Raw genomic sequence first — 22,701 nt, forward strand, 5'->3', positions numbered from 1 at the left:
TGTTCGTCGTATTTAATTAAGCTGTTTGAAAATGACCAAAATGGCGGAAGTGGGAGGAGAGGAGTGCAGGTCTTGGTTTAAAAGCCAAAAAGTAATTAAACCAAAATGGTGAAACATTAACCAAAACGTGCTCCAAAAACCCCCTACTGTTCCCCTGCCTTTCCCCTGCCATTCCCGTTATCAGCGTTTGGCATTTGAATAGACGCTTTTGAAGTATTTTTTCCGGGGGAGCTGGAAAAATTCGTTGGCCAAAGCGCTTTTATAATTTGCCTTGCCTTTTTCCCCTCGCTTGCCATTCGGTTGCCTTTGGCGGGCAGTTTAAACAAAAAGAGGAGGTGTTTTTTTGGCGAAAGGATTAAATTAAATTCCATTTGGTTTGTGCTGCAAATTTAAGCAACACAGGTAAAAATTAAATCAGCGAAAAATCAACATAATTAAAAGCGTTCGGTGTGCGTTTCCCCACCCTTTGCCGTACTTTCATTTGTCCATTTCACACGCATTTCCTCGTTTTCCCATTTTCCATTTTCCCATTTTCACGTTTCGAAGAGCAGCAGAGAAGCGATGCATATCCAAATTAAAATCGCGCCTGTGCGAACTTTTTTTGTTATTCGAATTTTTCGAATTTTTGTATTAAAAATTTGAACCCTGAGACGGTCAAAGTTAACAAAAATACACATATGTAGATTTTACGCATCTATGCGATTCCAAATATAAATATAAATCAACAGTCTTTTTAATTTATGCCCTCTCATTTTCATAATTTAATTATTTAATTATGCGTTTATTGAGTTTGGAAAAGGAAATGGAAAAAATCAACCCAATTAAATGGCGGTCCTAATGAAAAAGCTAATAAATTAAAATGAAATTATTTGTTTGTCCTTCCGTTTTAATTATGTACAGACATTGGGATATGCAACATTTTTTGTAATATTTAAAATATATTCCGATTCTCGTTAATAGAAAAGTAAACTTTAAATATGTACATTAATTTGCAACCCCTTGTGAAATTGTTGATCGGTGCTAATCATCGGAAAATCGATTTGAGGCCCAAACTGTTGCGTTGGCTGCCCGAACATATTGTGCCAACTAATCAAATCAGTTTCGGGCCATTCAAACTTCGATGATTAATACGACAGGCCCTTTTGGCTCTCTGTCTCTCTGTTTCCCTGTCTTGCTGTCCTTGGCCTTGTTGCCAATTTAAGGCTGATTACAATTCATCAAGCGATGGGGTCGAGCAGCGAGCAGCGTGGCCTAAACAAACGAACTGGCCGCAGAGCCCGTTTGGCCCAACAAAGGGCTAAATGCCTTCAACACCAATTTGTTTACATGCCAACCGACACCCTCCGTCGGCCGGGTCGTTTTGCTGAACGTCCTGATGGCGTTATTTATTGTTATCAGACACTCGAGCACATAAAACATTTTATCACTTGGCCCGACACAGCAGGGTGCGAAAGGGGAAAAGGTGCCCAGAGCCAGAGTGGATGTAAAAAATAAAGGAAAATGATTATGCTGTGGAATAGGCCGGGCCGAAACGGGCGCCATTGGGGCAAGGGGCAGGGGGGCGTGGCATGGGGCATGGGGCGTGGGGCGGGTGGCAGTTGCGGAGCCTCTGAAACTTCATCACTCAATGCGGCCCGATGCGAGTGTTGAATGGTGGACCGGAAACGGAAATAACGCGTCGTTGCCCCGACCTCCGCCCTCCGCCCACCGCCCCTTGACTCCAGCCACATCTTTCACCTCATCCGGTCGCTCTATCTATCTTTAAGTAATTTGTGCGCTGTCCTCCACTGCCTGCTGCACTCTGCAAAATATTTCAAATTAAATACATGTGAAATTCAAAGCGTTACCAATTTTATAATACAAAATGACGAATTGAGTTCCGCAAAAGGGTAGACTTTGGACCAATTATCTAAGATTATTCTCAATGCATAAGTCAGGGAGGTGGAGTGGTTTTTCTCAGTGTAGGCCAGCTAGCCGGAAACGCAGACAAAAGCAGTCCGAATAGGAAAACGCAAAGCGAAAAACGAAAAAGCAACGGAAAAATCACATTTATGTCTAATAGTTTTTTTGCGCCCCGGACTCGGACTCGACTCACTTAGCCATGATTAATTAAGCCTGCAGCGCACGCCTAATGGCCATCGAGCAGGACTCGCTGTCCGCCGCCATTACGTCCTTATCCCCATTCGCATCCTCATCCTCATCCTCGTCCTTATCCCAATCCTTATCCCGTTGCCATTTCTTTCCTGACCATCCAGTCCGGGCCATTGACCTTGGCAGCGCTGGCATTCGGACTAATTGGTAATGGGGCTAAGGAGCGATGGCACTGGATTTATGAAAACGGAAAATAAAAAATGGAAAATGGAAAACGGAAAATTAAAACGCTGACTGGGGAGGGGTCAAGGTCGATTCAGACGGCGGCCTGACGTGGGTTAATGAGCACGGGGAGTCTCGAATGAGGTCAACGATTATTGCACTTTTTCTGCACTGATAGCGAAATTCGAATTGCTCTTCTGTGAAACTCAAATTGATTTCATCCTGATAATTATGACCACTTTTAATTGTCTAATCAGGTTATAAACGGATTTTCTGTGACCTGCAAGTCCAGTTACCCAGATTTTGTGGCACCATTTGTTGTTCGTATATTTGGACGGAATTTTTTAGCTTAAGTAAGATAGTAAACTAAAATATGTTCTGAAAGATATATGTCTTGCGCGATGCTAGCAAACTTATTAATTCGCATTAGTTATTTGAAAACTGTGATACAAAAATCATGTCCTCATAATTATCTTATCAAGGTAACAAAAACAGTTTCTGTTTCGCATAACATTTCTTTTGGAAAGCCCAAGAACCCTTAAAATGTTGTATACCACTAATGATGAAAAAAGGGATTTGTAAGTTAGTAAATTAAGGTTATTATGTTTTAAGAAATGCGCCATTACCCCAATCGTACAAAAAAGTATAATGGCATTGATTTAGAAACTATTACTATTCAAAAATAACTAGTTTAGTATCTTGGTTAATTGAAAAGTGTGTAAACACCATTTTAGGCCCCTTCAAAATCATGGAAGCACCCAATTATATTGTATACGCATAAACACCCCTTGCAGTGGGCGTGGCAGGTTAATTCCTGCTTACTTGCTGCAGGCCAAGCTGCACAAATAACTCAATTAGAGCTGCCGGAGTTTCCCCGCCAGCCGTCGCCCAATGGGGCATTTTCACCTGGTGCTAACTTCGTTTCTTAGTTTCTTCGATTCCAAACTTTTCGCTGAAGGCGGGCGCGCTGATGAAGAAGTGCAGCAAGGTGTGAAGACCAGCGGCAGGACATAAAAAGGACATGGACCGAGGAGCACCGGGAGCAAACAACTAACAAAAAGCAAACTCTACGCCGACAAAAAGGGGGGAAAATGCCACCCTCCTCTGCCATTCTGTGCCATCCTGTGCCTCCTCAATCCCCTGATTTCCACTTCAACTGAAACTTGGAAATAAATAAAAGCATAAAAGCACGAAAGTGAGCGGCGGAAGTTGGCCCAAAAAATAGCGTGAAAATGTAAGCGAAAAACAAAGTTAATTGTCGGCAGCCACCCCCGATTTTCTCCATTTTCCAGCACACAGACACAAGTGCATAAATAATGAAATCTGTCTGCAGCTCTCAGCGATCTCGAATTAGTCGCAAGTAGCAGACTAAATAGCAATCATTCAGCGGACGACTTTCAACTGACAAACAAACTGAAAACTGGAAACTGAAAACTGAAACTCCACTCTGCTCCCTCTTTCCCATTCCCATCTTGGCATCCTCCAAAAGTCTGGTTAAGTTTCGCCGGCGAAATCTCGGGCTGACTGGGCTGTTCAGTTATAGTGCATCTTCAGGAGGGGTAATCAGCAAAAGGATTCCGAGGACGCAACATGGAGGAGCTGAACTTTACTTTCGTTTTTGGTGGTTCATACTTTGTGTATGGTACTTTTAGTGCGTAATGCTGGCAGGAGTCTTGATTTATTGATACTACAAGTGACTTAATGTACACATTGATTTACCATGTATACCATATGTACTATGTAAATTTGTTGCCCCATTTTTGCCATATAGTAAAGTGGTCCGATCCGGTCCGTGCCGACTTATATACATACGAAAGATAGCTTTACTTCTGACTGAAATCCGCCCTCTGCTGGGGTATAAAAAGTGCATTCTACCAAAGTGGCTCACCAACAATAGTGCTCATGTACTGCCTCATGCACTACAGTCACCTGACCGGCACTTAAGGGAAATGTCTCCTTGTGCTTCGACATGGCGAACTAATCGTAAAGTTGATTAATTTAGGCCGCTTTGTATTACATCAACTACTTTGAAAGGTCAGATGTTTTGGTAATGGTGGAAGGCAAATACTGTTGCAGAAAAAGCAAAAAGCAAAAAGTTGCAAAGGCGAGTAATAGTCTCAGTTCAATGTCTCGGCCAAATGTATTGGCCAAAGTCCATGACTGTAGTCCCGAGTTCAGAATGACGAGGATGAACCGATTTACAGCCGACTTTATATATCAAACCGTTTGTAAATCGCTTGATAATTTGTATGCTCCCTATATCAATATAGATGGCACTCAGTACGTTTTTACACTTTCTACAACTTTGATTGGCAGTGAGTACTGCTGCGATCTAAATGGGAATGTCCTACGAATAATATCTTCAAGATTTCAAAGTGCAGCAGAACGCAAATTATCTACTCATTGGAATTTCATTTTCGGTTTCAAATATTCCATATCAGATAGCAGTAATATTTAATTACTTCAAGGGTATATGAGCTTCGGCTTAGCAACGCAAGCTGCGTTTCCATTGATTTTCCTGCTCCCCATTCGATGCTGCAACACCAGCCCACGTTGTGCCACTTTCATGGATGCCGAGCAATCAATATGTCAACTAGGGGACTTTCAAATCTACTTACCCTCGGCCACGCCTCCTGTCGCATCACCTCCCTTGGCGGGCCTAAGATCCCCGGAAATTCCCAATCCCCAAGCCCCAGGAATATTTGATATATTTTTTTTGTAGCTACAGCGTGTTGGCGTGGCATAAGCTTGCTTACTTATCATAAGGAACAGTTACAGTTAAATTTAAGTGACTGCCATTGTACGTACCCCCGCAATTCCCCCTCTGCGCCTGAGCCACTTCCATGCGATTTTGTCAATTTCGTTTTACGCGCAGCGACTTTTAAACATAAAGGAAGCATCCTTTGGCTCCTCCCCATTCCGGTTCTCCTAGCTTTCCGCCCAAATTTTCCGACTTTTCCGCCTTTGCCGCCCGCCGCCATATGCGCATTGATGCCAGCAGAAATCCGTGCGATGTTGCCGTCAAAATGTGTGCACACACGCGGCCACGCCCCCATTGCCACCTTTCTGGGACCCCCCTCCCCCACACCCACCCCCACACTTTAAAGGGGCTTCTAGTCGCAGAATGCTTGCGTAGACAAAAGAAATGGTAGAAGATGCAACTTCGATTTCAATTGAGCCAAATGCAACTTGACAACGCTGACGACGTCGCTTTGTAAGTTGCTACCCCCCAACCCCCCAACTCCGACCCACTGTTCACGAACCTTAACCCCCTGAAGCCCCCGTTCGCTAAGCCAGTTTCTTCACTCACAGTGTGTACATCAAAGTCATCGACAAGTCGCTTCGGGGAGTGCACTCAAAAAATGTATCACTTAATAGATAACTAAGAAGATTCGAAAGGAAAAACTGGAAATGCTTACAAATCTACGCAGTCTTAACAATAAAATGGTGCAGTCATTTAAATGACTTACACTTCATTAGTCGCTTTATTTAGCACACATTTCTAATTTCACTACTAATTTCAAATTAAAACAGCATTTCCAGCATTTCAGCGCCATTCGTAATTTTCCATTTGGGCCACCATTTCCGCATATGTCGCTGTGAAGTTGGCCAATATTTTTTGGGCGTGTGTAAGCCCATAGGAGAAGTTAGAGCGGGTGACTTGGCACTTAGCTGCTTACCTTTAAATGCCAAACAGGGCGACACGAAGGGGGCGTGGCACTTGGGACAGGGTGCAAATGGATGGCTGATAGAAGCCGCTGGCGGATTCGGATGAAGATGTGGATGTGGATGCTTGATGCTCGATGCTGGAAGCTGCTCGTGGATGAAGATGAGGATGAGAATGAGGATGAGGATAGCGATGAAGACATATGCTAATCTTCATCGAAGGAAAGCGCCGACAATGGATGGCAATGGCAGGAGCCAAATGGGTGGAAAATTCCTTTGTCTTTAATGCATGAGCATTTTCCATCAACTAATGTGGAGGGAAGACTGACATTTTAAAATATGCTCAGTCATTTAAATACGGCTACGCAGGCTGTTTCTGTATGTTGGTCTATTAGGTAAAGAGCAAATAAATTACCACAAATGACTGCAAGCAAAACTATTTCAGATATTTATTTGAACTTTGTTTGTGCTGGTAATAATTTACATATCATTCAAAGCGCTTAATCGCACCCAGAAATTAAACAACAGCCGAAATGGAATCTCAATCCAGTTGGAAGGGCTCCGGGCGTCGAATTTCGGTGTAAATCTTCGTCGCTGTTGTTGGCCTGCAAGTGTGTTTATTAACTTCATTTGGGTTTAAGCAGCAAAAACGGTTTGCATTTCACCGAGCAGTTCGGGTGGAAAATGCGGGAAAATTCGGTGTGTAAGCGGCGAGTTTACGGGGCGCAAAAGAAAGCGGAATACGAGCAAGTTTTCGGCGAAACTTTTACCTTTCACTGCACTTTAGCTGCTGCTTTTAACACCCACTTCCCCCCCCCTGATTTTCACCTGTTGTTTTTGTATTCCATCCACCTGAGCGCCCAAAGCTGTGCTTTAAAAAATTAACTTGAGACGCTGAGGATGCGGATGCGGATGAGGATGCGGATGTGGCTCCTCGCAGGACTTTTTATCCTTGGGACTGCGCACTTAATGAGCGTTTAATTGGCTTCATTGTTTACATTGTGGGCGTGTCCTTCGGGGCGCCTCGAGTTTGGCTGATTGAATTTCTTGAGGAAACTTTTTAATTACATCCCATTGTTGCTGCAACAAAGCAAACAATTAAGCAAGCAACAGCAACAACGCCAATAACATGAACATGAAAATGATGAAAAGTGTTTGAAGGGAAATTCTGAGCCCAGTGCGTGTGCGATTTTCATTTGGCAAATTGCTCGCGAGGCCATAAAAAATGTAGAAGGGAATGTGAAATGTGAATGTGAAATCTGCTACAAAGACAAGACTCTGTGCCCCTTTCTTGGCCTCCCCGATTTATTTACAAATGCTGCAGCATTTTATGTGGCCATTAAAATATTTTATTGCTCATGGCGTAAATTTTAAGCAACAATAAAACGTATAACAACAACAACAACAATAAAACGGCCGACAAAAACCCCAAAAACAGAGCCACAAAAACGTGAGCCAGCCCCAATAGCATCTCAAAACAGGAATAAAAACAGCGAATCCGGCAAAGAAAATAAACTCGTTGAAAGAGCGTCCAAGTGGGGACTATCGAATACCCTGCCGTTGTGGAATGCTCGGGTATATGCCCCATGCGGCAAGAGGGGCATTAAATCGCTCATAAAGGTGTTCAGAAGTATGCAACAATGTGCTTTGAAGTTCGATGTATTTACTATACGTCGTTAAGTATTACAGCTACAGTAAAAAGGAGTAGCTTTAAGTACTGTTTATTAAACGGAAGTAGGCCCAACTGAGGCCTATATCTCTTCAAGATTTCGTGGTTGCCCTGACTTTTCTTAACGCCCACATTCTTGCGACTGTCCGCGTGCCCAGCGATTTTCCCCTTTGCAATTCGGTGAAAATTTAATTTGCATTTGCGCATAAAACGCTGCTACAACACTAGCGACCATGGGCGTGGGTAGATCGGGGGTAGTTTGGGGGCAGGGGCGGCTGCCACGCCCGCTAGTTTGACTTACACCTTAAAGAGCGCCCGTGTGCGGGTTTCCTTCGTTCCGGTTTTTCGTTTTTCCGCTTTTCCAACGTTTTTCCCAGTCATATTTATGGCAGCAGCTGTTCGGGAAAACGTTGAAAAAAAAAATATATATACGGGGCCAAAATGAGAGGGGGTGCGGCCCCCGCCCATGTTACGCATACAAATGGCAGCCAATTGATTTACTTGTGCCGGCAGTCATTTGTTCTACTCGTCCCCTTTGCCAAAGGAAAAGCTTAAATTTTACTATTGGAAAATGGAAATCGTGAAAAAGCGGGTCTGCGTTTTATGGCAGTCCATGTAAATTATGTTTATGATGCCCGGAATCACCGAGAATAACAGAGAATCACAGGGATCGGTTGGGAAAACAGCATTAACTCCTGCCAATTTCGTTGCAATTAAATATCCAGTTATTATTAAATTTGTACTTAATTTCATTTGGCGAAACCCATTTTAAATGCATTTTAATTTGTTTTCGCTTTATTTGTTTAAGAATCCTATTTCATTTGGCGGGAAACAGACGATGAAAAAGTGGAAAGTGCTGCACCACCCTCAACTTCCCCTTTAATATTGAGCAATAAAAATTTCTATTGAAAAAGTGCCTGTGTGAAAATATGCAATATGCAAACGAAAGTCTCCTCTTCTCCCCCCCTCTTCGCACCTGTTTATGCAAGCCAATAAAGGTCTACCTGTGTGTGTGTGCATCTGTGTGTGTGTGTTTATGCAGCAATAACTGTAAATGACAAACAAATGCGCACGTTAAAATCGTTGATTAAAATCAGCATAAACACACACAGGACAAAGGCTGAAATGGCAATAGGCGCCGCAGGCGGCGAAAGAGGGCGGAATTGTGGCCCACAAAGTGCAGCCTATCGACTTGTATACACCCTCGAATAAATTGCTTGAGCTAATTGTAACTAATTGTAACTGCTAAATGTGAATAGAAATGTTTCTATTTATATGTCAAATGTAACATATATATACTTGAAAGTATAAAAAAGCAGACAGTTAGTGGACTCCCTCGTAAAATGCTGGGATTATAAAGAATATTTTATAAAATACATTTATTGGAATGTATATAACTTACAGTTAACGATCTATTTAATTTTGAAATAAAATGCATTATTAATTATATTATTAAATTATATTATTATCCGTGCACTACAACTTTCGAAGATATTTTCACTTGTATCGCAACCAGTTGCGAAACTCAATGAAAGCCAGAAATTCTCCATTTATGATGGGTAAATATATAAATAGTTTGCATTTATCAATTTGGTTTACAGTCCATATGCTTCATGGACCAAGGGGTATCAGGGGAGTGGGCGTGGGCAGTGGGCGGTGGGAGGTGGCTACAGGGCATTCGGCCAAAAGGATCTGTGCAGTGCGTCATTTATGCGGGCCTATGAGCAGGCTTTTCGGAGGGCGGGCCAAGCGACATTTCAGTTGGTGCTGCTCAGGTAAATAAGTTGCACTTTAAAGCAAACAAGCCGCCGCCCCCCGCACCCCGCCCCCACCATTTCCAGCCGACGCCTCTGTGAGTCCCATCGCCAAGCCGACAAACCGACGACCGACGTACCGACATCAGCATCAGCATCAGCATGAGCTTCAGCTTCAGCTTCAGCCAAACAAAATGGCTTCTGTCCCCGGCACACACACACACACTCACACACACACATGTGTCAGTGTGTGTGTGTGTGCGAGTGTCCTGCACGGACCGCTAGTTGCAGAGCCTGTAAATGTCATTGGCAGACACAGACGAAAATATTTTAATAACTACTCGTATTCGTTCTGCTCCGGCAAATGTTTTCATTAGCTGGAAAAACAGAAAAACAGAGAAACCGAAAAACGGGCAAATGTATGAAAGAGCAGCGACGAGAATTAGAGAGCAAAAGGAAAACAAAGGCCAAATGAATGGAAGGTCCTGGGAAAGCCAGTCAATTAAGTCGAAGCGAGCGGAGAGCTCCTCGAGTAATTCAACCAATATTTGCACGACTTTAAGGCCAAGAAAAACAGAATACTAGATTATACCTAGATTTTCAACAGCTTCTGTCATAACGACACCGCAGACCAGCCATTTCCCATTGATCTCATTGATCTCCGGGGTGCTGTAAAGAAAGACGACAGCTTCGCCAATTGGAAATGCTTGACTCGAAAACTTAGAGGAATTTACATGGCACCGAGGTGCTCAAACATCACGGACACTGGATGGAACTAAAAGTAGGAGTTCTCTTGCTCCATTACTCGTATAGCTAAGACATATTCAACCCTGTAGTGTATACATTCGTCATCAGGATTATTAGCTGAGTGGATCTGACCCAGTCCGTTTGGGAACTACATATGTACAAGTATGTTTAAATGAAACAACGTTGAGATTAAGCCGACTATAAAGGAATAAACGTTGCCAATCCCATTTTAACGCCAACAAAACGACCACACTTTTAATTTAATTTTTAATGTTTACTACTACGCCCCCAAACGAAATCAAAACCGATATTTTATACTGCACTCAAAGTAGCGCAGATTTGTGCCGAAAAGGATTTATATAGTTTATGTTGTCTTTTACTAAGTACAGAGCGAGAATAATCTATAGAATATTTGCAAGAGGAGTTCTACTAATTGGTAAACCTACATCTAGAAGCAATGAATAATATGCAGCACCAATTGGCATAAGAATAATACCCTTACAATCTTTTACAATAGTTGTGAGGTCCTGTCCTTTAAATCATAGGCCAATTTGAAAGGCCCTCTATAAGAATAAAAACTATAAATATATGCACATTATATAATTTTTAAAATAAAACTATTTATACAACAAATAAATTGTTAAAATTACATTTCAAATCGATTTACTTCGATTATTATACATTTAACTCCAGATGCCAGTGGCTGTTGGGAGTGCAGGAGTGATTCTGTGTTTCGGCTAAATTATAAAGATTGGAAATAAAGCTAGCAAAAAAAAAAAGTTGCGATTAGAAGTTTCTTCTTATTTTTGTAATTAATCCCGACCCAAACAACTCCTCTGAACTCCAATTGTTGTTTGTTTTCCATACTTTGCAATGCTGTAGAGAAAGCTTTGGTTAATTTACCCAGTCAGCTTCGCACTTCGCCTCCTTTCGTTTTGTTCTGAAAATTGTCAAGAAACTTTTTAATATCATTTCTTTACGAGTGCCACTTTGTATAGCTTTGATAGCATTGATTTTGTATAGTCTCTTCTTATCAAGAAAGTGAGAAATATAACTTAGTTATAACTCGATTGATGTCATAGGCTATCCAGTCCATTTCAAACATATAATTCCCCTCCGGAAAGGCCAGTACTTTGGTGAACTTATTATTTATACTATGATACGACATCTTATCCAGCACAATATCATGCTGAAATGAATGTAATATAGGAAATAAGTTAATAACTATTTTTTAATAAACTCCGCGTATACCTACGTCAAAGGGACAAGTGTGGTTCATATTGGAGTACTCTTTGAAACAATTGTAAAAAAAAAGAGCCACCGGATTGGATTTCGGGTATTTAAGAAACCGGCACGCGTCTACAGTCAGATCATACAGAAATGGCTTATAGCCATTCAAGCGTTTATAGAGAGCCAAACGCACCTGAATTAGAGAATGTTAACTTATTTGAATCGTTTAAAATATAATGGGATATATTCAGTTCATTATACCTTAACTTTAGTTATGGGTGGCTTTAGGAGGTTAACTTTAATGGAAACATATTTGTAAGATCGGTTCACAGATTTCAGATAACAATATTCAACTAAGGCAAAGTCCTTGTCCATATTCTCGCACTGTACGTTTGTAAATTCCACTAGTGAATAAACCTAGAAGAAGCTTTTAAAAAATGGCTTTTCCGTAATACAAACTTACCTCTGTCAAGTAGTAAGTACTAAACATTAGAAAAGCGACGAACAAATGCAGCTTGACTGTCATTATAACTTTTAGTGTATGTTTTAAAACTGGCTAATAAATTTGAACACTATCTTTAAACAAATTAGAAAAAAACAAACTTAAATTATAATCAGAATCTTTTCTAAGTAATACGATCTTTGGTTGACTTCCTTGTTTCTTTTTTAAGTAAAATGTGGTGAATAGTGAACTCTATCTCCTCATTTTTATTCTTCAAATTCAAATTGTCAATGTATAAACTTTATACCGAAGTATATACTAGTATATATATTTTTTTTTTGATATCCACGACCAAGTCGGCCAAAACGATTGCGGAAAAACAGAGCTTGCTGGTGGTTATAAAATATTTATGAGTCCAATTTGTGTTCATGTAATGTAATTTACATTTTTTTTTAATAAATAAATTGTTTTAATTATACAGATAATATATTTTAAATGGACCTTCAACATATTTTAACAGAACATAAGCATGATACATGCCAAAAGCCCCGGTCACAAGCAAAATATAGTTATTAAACTGGTTCTAAATTTTCCACATGAACGAATAAACTAAAAGTCCATTTAATTGGTTGACTATCAGCTTACAATGCTTTGTATGAAACCAAAATAGGTGCTGAACTACAGTTTGACTCATAATGTATTTGTAATCATACTAATTATAAAGCTAGCAGAAAATGTAACCCTATTTTATAACACGTACTTAGTCGCTGAAAACGACTTAGCTTTTTAAAGAAAGCGTTTCCAAAAATATAAAGTAACAAATAAGTATTCTTAATCTTTTTGAGTCGATCTGTCCGCGTATGTCCGTATAAAAGCCGAGATCTCAAGAACGATGAAAGCTGAAAAGTTGAAATTAGACATGCAAATTCTGCAGACATAGACGCAACAAGATAGAAATTGGCAGGAAAATGATAAAGCAGCGGAAGTATCACAAGTATAGTTCCCGAGATCGCGACGTTCATACGGACGGACAGGCGGCAACAGTCGCATCCGTAATTGTCTATTTCCATCCTTATATATTGGTACTATTTTCGTAAATCAGAGGATAGAGGCTGTTTCACTAATATGGAAAACTCCTTGCCAAATAACCACGCTTTTGGAAAATCATGAAATCTCATTGCATAAACGTAGTATATGAAGAATCAGATCACTAACCAATGGTAGGACTGATATCGTCCAAAGGCCTTATTTAGACTCCACTAAATGGCTTGACCAGTTTTATAAGCCCCCCCTTGAATTTTCTCTAAAACTTCTCTTTGGTGTCGACGAGCAGATAAACTGTTGGTGGTGGCGAACAACATTGTTATTATTTTTAAAAGCGATTTTCGCAACCGGCACGCAGCTGGGCTCGTTAAAAGCACAAACAACGAAAATATGGCCGAAAGGGGTGGAAGTAGGGCGAATGAGCATGGGTGGGGATGGGTGGGGATGGGTGGTGATGGGGGGCTAGCTCTTTGGGAGCTACATTCCACGCTCACACACATCCGAGCATGGAAAGCAGTTAGCCCCGCGGTGTATACACATAAGTCATTTATTAAAAATCCACCGAAGCTGGAAAACAGGAACGGCAGGAAAAGCGACGGCGACGGCAACGGCAACGGCTGCCGTCCAAAGTATGACAAACAATAGCCAAATGGGTTTTTCCTACAACAACAACAATTTTTCAATATGCTCCAACCAAAATGACCAAAAGAGCCGCCCGCCCCCAAACCGAAAACCGAGCCCAAAAATACCAGGAAAAGGGTAGCACATCGGGATTGGGGGATAGCGCAATTCTTCGCCGTTGTTTGCATACCCAGTGGATGGAGAAGGGATCGTAGGGTATTACGATGAGGAGATTTGGCCGGTCCACTTTCGAAAATTGAATCTAGATCTTTAACAACATAAACTAATAAATATATAAAATATTTTGTTCATTTTGAGTACTTAAAGATAAACAAAAATGTCGAAAGCTATAAGCTTAATAAAAATTGCACAATCAGAAAGAAGCTGCAGTAATGTAACCTTATTAAATTAGTAAATATCAAAATAAATTGTACTTTACAGTTTAATCCAAAGAAATGTGATTCATACTTTACACATTTTGCTGAATTATATTCTCAAAAATGAACTAAAGGGTATTTTTGACTCGGATAGCTCCTCCATTATTTGCACCCTGATTGCCATTATGGAACGCTGTGGAGCTGCAGCAGCTTCTGCCCATTCTGCCAGATCCCCACCCACCTTCCGAAGACTTTTCCGCTTATTTTCCTGCCACCCACCCCCCACGCCCACACATCGCCACCCACACACGGCCACCCACAGGAGAGCCAAGGCTAAGAACATTCATAGGTCGATTGTCGCTGCCATTAAGTGTGCATAAATGTGACAATAACAACAATAAAAAGGATCCCAACGGGTGTGGGTACTGAGCCAGGGTAAGACCGAATCTGGCATGCTCTCACCTTTGAGACAAATTCTTGATAATGTCGAGCATTTTGTTATGCGATTCATTTACTGCCCCGTTTTATGCAACGCACCAACATTGGGACCTTCATTTTTTACTAGCTGATTGTTAAATGGTTAAAATAGTAAAAACCAAGTCAAAATTTCACTACCAGAGCTTTAAACTCTGATAATATGATGGGAAAAAGGAAACCAGTTTCTAAAGTGCACCAATCGAAGAAGCTTGTATAAAAGTCGAGCATTGCATTATAATTATCGAACGACAGAACTGGACATAAGTGTAATTATAATTGCTGCGGATTCGAGTTCATTTAAAGTAGAATGCCATATGCATTGCATTTTCGTGAATTTATTTTTAAATGGGTCCTTAAATCACGGTTTCTCCTTATATCGAGGCAATTAAATCATAATATTGCATTAGTCGAAAACTATCATTTCTGCAATAATGTTGTATTGAAATTTGGGCCAGAATGTTTTCCGCACTCTAGAACCAATAATTTGCCTGCTGAATATTGCTAGAAAAAGTGCAATAAATGCGGTTAAATAGCGAACACATTTTCCAGGCTCAAATGTCCCCCAGCGAATTGGAAATAAGCTCGCAATGCTGCACGTTGGCTGCAATGGAACGCCTGCATTTGTTTATTTGCCGCTGCTGAGGAATGCCAGCTGCTGCCCAGACACCAGTTTCAAATATTCAAACGTGGACGGAAGGGTCGGGATGGGATGGGATGGGTGGCCGGCGAGCGAAACCTTTAAATAAAAATGGTCGGAAAATAAATTTTAATTTGTGACATTGGCCATGGGGCTGGGCTGGCGAAAATGGGAAAATGCGAAAATGGATTGAACGATTTGATGGCCAGGAGGATGGACCGGACAAAAGGACATAAAAACGAAACGGAAGGAGCACTGCAACTGCCATCAAGGCTAACGATATTGTGACAGGTTATCGATATTGTCGCAAACTCGAATGGCTGACAATCGAGTGGTGCTCTGGAATTGGTCAATTACTTAACTGCCAGGGAAATCGGTTCGCCTCCTGATTGCAATTCTGTAGTGTACTCGCAGTCGATTTTTGTGCAGTAGTCGCTCCTGGAAATATATATGTATATGTATGTATACACCTTTTTGTACCTTTGCAGCGAGCATATTGGTTTCAGTCAGAAGTTGCAACGCAGTGAGGTGGATATTTACAAGCGTGTAAAGTACCTATGTTCTAGATTAGTAATACTAATTCACCCATGTCCGTTTCTCTGTCCGTTTGCCTGTCTGTCCGTTTTTACGTCAACTAGTCTCTCTGTTGTAAAGCTATCTGCAGTAAACATATCCAAAAATATACTTTCTATTGCAGATCATAAATGGTTCTAATTTACTCTGATTTTAGACGAATTTACTACGATACCCTATACAAGTAATCATAGTAGCATAGTGTTCATATCTGGAATGCATCAGTTGTTTATAAAATGTATAGTTACAGCAAGGGTATATAAGCATCGGCTTGCCAAAGCCAGAGTTCTCTCTATTTGTTTAGTTACTACGCGGATATTGTTATTTACAAGCTTCCACACAAATTCGGAAAACCTATGAAGTCCGTTTAAAACCCATTCCATAAGTTTTAAAGTATTTCAGCCCTGTTTTAGCTTGCAGTTACAAGACTTTTGGGCTTCACTCTTTTCAAATAGGACTTAAACGTCTTCATTCCTGAAGTGCTGTACCAGCCACATTAGTATTTTCCGCCCCAAAGTGCCTTCAAGTGCGTTTCTAGTTATGAGCTGAATATACGATTAGTTGGGGCCTTTTTTCAGAACGCTGTCCGCCGGCGGATTTGGTATTCAACTCTTGACTGGGGCCAAATTTGCTGGCCTCGGGGGCGTGGAAAATTAAACATAATCATGTGCAACATAAATATGCAAGCGGAGTGCGGCCCGCCGTTTCGGTCTCCACATCCCGCCGTGCTATTGATATTTGGCCAAAAGCTGGAGGATTCAGTGTGAGCAGGAGCAGGAGCAGGAGTCAGCAGTCAGCAGTCGCTGGAGTCGCAGAAGCCAGCGAAGCAGCAGCGACTGGCAAAGTTTGCATAGCAAACAATGAGCACTTCTGGCACACACCCTATGCACACCCTACACACCCTACACACCCTACCAGCTACACCATCTACACACAGGCTGTTCGTTAGAGTGGCAAATCAAACAGTTCCCCACATCGCCCGATGAATATGTTTATGCCAGTTGGCATTGCAATAACTTCATAAATATGCAGTGCAGACGGCGGTCGGCAGACTGCAGACTGCAGACTACAGACTACAGACTGAAGACTGCATACTGCATACTGCAGCAGTCGAAGCTGCTGAATTTAAATTCAAACAGCGGCAACAAAGTCGAATTTAATGCGGCGAAGGCAGAACAATGCAATTATGATTCGGCTGTCAATTAAATGGCAAATTTACAGCACTTCAAGTGCACTGGCCCAGGCACTCGCACTGCGATAGCCGAGTGGAGCCGAATGGAATAAGCATAAAATAAAATCATATAAAATATCAATAAAGCACACAAATTTATTGCAGACACATACACGGCAAAAGCGAGCAGTTGAGCATCCTGCAGGAGCCTTCGACTGCAGAGTCCTTACTCTGCCACCCAGTTGCGTATACCCTTTTTTATTTTTGAAGTGCGCTAAACTGAATTTATGTCAAGAAAGAGAAGTTCCCAACATGTATCGTTCTGGATACGCGAAGCAGTAACATGTTTAATGCACATTATTCTTTATATCGGCGAAGATTGACCATATATACGAATAGCTTGTTTATATAGGCTATTAAGTTCGCTAATGCATGATGTACGTTTTGATAACAGTTGCATTGCACTACAACTAGACACCTTTGTACATTTATTCTTATCATAGGATAAGCAATCCACTGTAGGGTATAAGCTGATTCACTTGCGAGGCTTGCTACATTTTATTTGCGGTCGGGTGTGTGAGTGTTGGGAAATACTCGTAAATAAAATACTCTCCCCGTCTCCGTCTCCGCCCCGCCCCCGCCCCTTTCGCTTTCTTCCCCTCAGTTTCCCGACGCCTCTGATTTTCCCCACTTCTGGCCAGCGGCAAAACGATGACGAGCTGACGATGTTGTTGTAAATACCATAAAGAAAATCGTTGCCGACGTGCGGTGTCTGTGTCTGTGTGTCCTGCAAGTCCTGCATGTCCTGCGCCCGTGGATGTGTATGTGGTTGTGAGGGGCTGAGGGGGTGTAAGGAGGCTGTCAGGATCTGGAAGGAGCTGGCCAGAAAGGAGCAACAGCAGCCAGCCAGCAGGCAGGAAGCCCTGCGAAATGTTATTTATTGGAATTGTGTAATAAATGTGACCGAAAGTGCACTCGACGTAAACGAAATGTTGCATGCCACATCCTGTCGTACGTCCATGTCGCTTTTCCCGGCGTCCATCCTTGTGCTGCTTCCAGGGCTCTCCGCTGCATTAGGAGCCGCCAAATGATGCAAATGAAGGTGGACCAACAGCCTGGACACATGCGCATCCAAATGACCATTATCCATTATCCTTTTGCACGTGTATGTGGGCTTTCAGCGTGCCGAGTTCAAGGGGTCGCATGACAGGACATTTTCGGTGGCCAGATGTCTTCATTATCCTGCGAACTCTTCAGCTGCCTGACTTACACTTTGAGGTCATGCCAGAACACGTCCTTAATTCATAATTTCCTTGTAACATTCTTACATTAACTGCTTACCTTTTCAGGCAACTAAACATTAAGCCTTTAAGAAATGAAGCTCCCCTCCAATTTCAGAGCATCCCCACTTAATTTGGAAATAAAATACTACCCCATCAATCAATCAATACGTGCTGATGTAAGCAAATAATCCAGTACAAAAGTGAGCCGTCACGCGTGATTACCGAACGTAGTCGCAGGACATTTCAAGGACCTGCCGCAGGCATGATCGACCCGACAGATTGGGAGCTATTCCTGCTGTTCCTGCTTATGGCTACGTGATCGCCCAGCTGGCAGGACACACATGTACATACATACATACATACATATAGTAGAGGGCTCGGCGCGACTCCTCGCAATTTGTGCCGGAGCATTTGCATCTGCATTTATCCACATCCAAGGTGTGTGGACTCCACGACCACAAAACACACTCGGCAAAGGCAGTCGACCCCTGGACCCCAGAGATGCGCACTCGGCCTGGTTCTAGCCAAACATGGTTCCCCAAACTAGGAATATATTGATGATTTTGATGGAAAAACGTCAAACTCACCTTTTTTCAAAGGGGGCTCTTTTACAAAAGATTCTTTTTAAAATGGATTATACTTAAAATGGCTTTTTGCGAATTTTTCATGTATCTATATAAAAGGTAAAAGTCAAAAATAGTTATTTTAAAATAATTCATCAACAAATACAAAAATTACTTCCATTTATACTGTATTTTAATAACTTGAGATTAAATAAGACGAAATATAGTATATAGTACATAAATATAATAAATATAATTGTTAAATTTTAAATAAGCTAAACCAAAAATATTCCTTAAGGCGCCAAAAAGACATAAGTCCCAAAAATGTAATGGTAATTTATTTGAATAAATGTAACTAAATTTGTAGATCCCCGGAATTGAGTTTGTGTCGCCGGTCTCCAAAAGCGGAGTTTTCAGAACTAATATCTTTTGTAATAAATTAATTAAGCAAATATTAAAAGTGATTTCTTTCAATAGCTCTCCCAACTTATGGCCGGCAGCACTGGGCGCTCCGTTTCCTCCACCTCCCTTGTCCAGCTGCATTGCAAATCTAATGGGGTCCTTTGGCGCCCCCCGGCCCCCGCCTTTTCCCTCCCAAACCCGTTGTCCCGCTGTCTGCAGCACACACCCTTGGACACATGGACACATGGCACCTTTGCTTTGTCCCGAAAATTTCCATCGATTTGATTTATATGCAAAATATTTAGATTTTATTGCCGGTTTGCATATGGGCCAGACATACGGACAAACGGACAAACGGACAGACGGACAGGCGGAGAGTCAGGACCCAGGAGGCTTAAGTGAGATCGATAGTTATAGTTGGGAAAGCCAGCAGTCAGCCACATCCATACGCGGTCACATACGAGGAAAGTCGGAAAAACAGCTGAGGTTGTAAAGATAATTTATGCAGCTTTCGGTAATATTGAAACCGAAATTTAAATGCAAACAAGGGAAAGTGTTGGGAAAGCCCGTTTTGCTAACCCCATACAGCAACGAGCCCTTTTCCACCTGTTTTCCCTTTGTGCTTGTGTTTGTGTTTGTTTTGTTTGTGCTTGTTTTGGGCAAAAGTTCGGTTATGGGGAAACGGAAAACGGAAAACGTAAAAACGGAAAATGGCCAGGCTATTAAAGGCCATCGAATGTAGGAGGTGGCTCTTCAAGTGCAGCTAATGAGGCGCCTCCGCCCGCTTCTTCTACTGCCAACTCGCAACTCACAACTCGCAACTTTCCACATTTTTCATTATGTCGCCGACAAGGCGTAAATGAAAAGGAGCTGCAAAATGGGAAGCCCAACTGGCCGGGGGGCGTGGGGCGTGGGAGGCGTGTCAAAAATTATGTTGATTGTTTGCTCTAGCCAAGGAAATAATTAAGCGAGACATGGCAGCAACGGAGACACGGGCAAGAAACTCGAGCATATTTCGCTGGCGCCAAGTCAAAAACGTATACATATATAAATATATATAGTAAGTATATGTAGCGAAAATATCTGGGCTCTGCTGCACAGCGAACAAAATATGCCTCTTCTTAAACAGTGTGCAATATAGAATATGCAATAATATTATTGTGAGCAGTCTGATTTCTCATCTACGCGCAACGTTTGCTTTCAGAATGTCTACATGTTTTATTCGAAGTGCACGTATTTTACCACCAGGCTGCAAAAACAAATTCCGAAATCGTCAACAGCTTTTTGCGACTCACTGTGTGTGCGTCGGTTTTTCGCCGCTGCTGCAAGTTAATCTAATTAGTGAGCCCCTTGGAGCTGCAGTTTTGATTTACATTTCGAGCTGCCACTGGAAATTAGCCAGGGAAAGGCAATCGCCGCGCCCAGCAATCCCACTCCCACTCCCAATCCCGCACTTTGGCATCGAAAAGTTTTACTAATTTCCGCACAAAATGTTTGCAATAGATCGGTGGCCATCACCCCTCTGCCTTTGAATGTGGGTATTATTTCGGTTCGATTTCGGTTCATTTTATCGCATTTCATTAGCGGCAGCAGCGATTCCAATTTCCAATTCACTATTTCCATTTAGCTTGGGACTGGCATTTTACAATTTCGCACTGCCACGCCCCCGCGCGCCTCTTGTTTCCCCGCAATCGGGCATCGAATGGGATTTTATTTATTTATTACGTTTACGCGGCATGTCCAAACGCAGCGCGTTCCTTTGTCCTCGTAGGTTCTTTGTCCTTTGTTCGCTCGAGCTGAGCAAATATTTAGAAATATTCGGGCATCGAAGAGTGGACCAGAGCTCCATTGATAAGCGATAAGCCTCGTCTCCCCAGGGCCATGAATAAGTTAGTTGGCCAGCCCAGAAGTCTTTACGGCTGGTCAAGAAAACATCATGAATTTATTGAGCAAATGTCGGGACAATGTACAATGCAGAACATTGGCTAATACCATTCATAATCGAGGCGAAGTATCAGCTATCTTAAATTCTGCAGAAGTAAGGGCATATTTTGTGTGAAATATGTGTAGTACAATTGAACTTTTCTAGCAGGCCATGTGATAACCCTCCGTAGAATGTCGTTCAGGCTCTGTACCAGTTCTCAGTTCTATTCAGTACAAGCCAGAGCTCCGTCGGCTGAACATCGAAATCGAAAATTCGCTTTTATTTTTTTAGAAGTTTTTCAGAAGTTTTTTAGAAGTTTTTTTTGTTAACCAAGAAGCCAAAATGGCAACAATTGAACCAACAAACGGCATAATTGCGAACGAACAGCAGGTAGAGCCTAGGAGCCTAGTGCCCAGTGACATAGCGAACAGGCCGGATGCCGTAGAGTATACGACGGCTGCTCGCCCACAAAGATACACGCTCCATGAGATCCACCAGATGGTGAATGCCCTCACCTGGCCGCGAGCCTTGTTTGATTTGCTCTCGCGCCATGAGTTGGGCTCCATCTCGTTGGGCTTGGGACTCATAATCCTTGATGTCCTCGAGGCGCTGCAAAGCTTCAATCTGGTGCAGCAGCTGGCCATCTTCGGCATGGCCATCATGAGCCTCTTAATGATCTACACATTCATCCGGCCGTATCTGCGATTCCGGCCCTACGAGCGGCTGATCAACGGCGATTTCAATGTGCTCTTGACCCCGGAATCGGTGGTCCGCGTGGCCGACTGCATCAACCGCTGCGTGGCCACGGTGCAGTTCGTCCTACTTGGCACCGAGTTCTATGAGCTTCTTCTGATGATGGTTGCCCTGGAGACGGTGCATTCCATTTTCTGTTACATCGACATCATTTTGCTGACTAGGATCGGTAAGTCCCCTTGGGCGAGTAACATGGAACACACGCCAATTTTGCCATTAACCATTTTCCCAACAAGCTTCTGTCCGCAAATCAAACTGACAGACCTGCACCACTATTGCACCACTATTGCACCACTATTGCACCACTATTGTTACACTAATGTTACACTATTGTTTTCAGTATTACATGTGATACAATGAGTAACACAATCCCTCCCATAGCCCTCTGTATGGCGTTCGCTATCCCAAGGCTCCTTACGTGGTTCGCAAATCAGAACCCAATCGCCTGGGCCTATTTTCAATTCAAGGCAAAGGAACTTGTGCTGGATGTCCTGGCCAAGTTGGAGGGAATGGGCGTGGAGGTGAATCTGATCACCATTCAGCGCTGGAGGCGGGAAGTGGATGCATTGAAGGAGTTATATGGCGAGTACGCGTACTGGCGAAACCAAGAGCAGTTCTATGATACGGAGATACTGTCAAACATGGGGGATACCTAAGCGCATCGCTTCGCCGAGGATAGTTTTTTTTTCTGGCAAAGATAATATTCAAATTTGTTTTCAGAACGCTTATATACACCTCACAAATAAAACACTGAAAGTTGTCTCTTGTTTTACTTCATTTAAATTTCATATATGGAATTATTTCATGGCACAAAGTAGTATATTGTCCGCTGTAAATCTAGTGAGTTCGGTTTGATATCGAGGGAAACAACCAGGTTGTTTGATTTTCGGTGTGGATATTAATTAAAGCCTCTTGCTTTTCCGCGCGATAAAAATCGCGCCCAGGGCGTGACAAAGGACGATGAAGTTAAAGGCGTCGAGAGAGCATGCAAACATGCGACCTGCCATGTGGGTGGTGGTGGGCCGAGAAGAGGGCTGCGAGTAGAGTGGGAGATA

At 42.3% G+C, this 22,701-nt stretch overlaps 2 protein-coding genes across 3 annotated transcripts; one reads left to right on the top strand and one right to left on the bottom strand.

Moving 5' to 3' along the window:
- Positions 1-11,182: 11,182 nt before the first annotated feature.
- LOC122624730 lies at positions 11,183-11,905 on the bottom strand. Of its 2 annotated transcripts, none has more exons than XM_043804415.1 (4): positions 11,843-11,905; positions 11,641-11,796; positions 11,456-11,572; positions 11,183-11,344 (listed from the first exon to the last, which is right to left on the bottom strand). In XM_043804415.1, the coding sequence occupies exons 1-4, from the start codon at positions 11,903-11,905 to the stop codon at positions 11,183-11,185; spliced, it is 498 nt and encodes a 165-aa protein (XP_043660350.1). The 2 variants fall into 2 exon arrangements, with proteins under 2 accessions (XP_043660350.1, XP_043660348.1); XM_043804413.1 differs by having other exon boundaries at positions 11,183-11,338; positions 11,405-11,572.
- A 9,211-nt stretch (positions 11,906-21,116) lies between these two features.
- LOC122624564 lies at positions 21,117-22,406 on the top strand. Its single transcript, XM_043804202.1, has 2 exons — positions 21,117-21,815; positions 22,028-22,406. Exons 1-2 carry the CDS (start codon positions 21,236-21,238, stop codon positions 22,300-22,302), a joined length of 855 nt encoding a protein of 284 aa, XP_043660137.1. The 5' UTR covers positions 21,117-21,235; the 3' UTR covers positions 22,303-22,406.
- Positions 22,407-22,701: the final 295 nt, after the last annotated feature.

Source organism: Drosophila teissieri, chromosome X (assembly GCF_016746235.2).
Source record: "Drosophila teissieri strain GT53w chromosome X, Prin_Dtei_1.1, whole genome shotgun sequence".
Taxonomy (NCBI): Eukaryota; Metazoa; Arthropoda; class Insecta; order Diptera; family Drosophilidae; genus Drosophila; species Drosophila teissieri.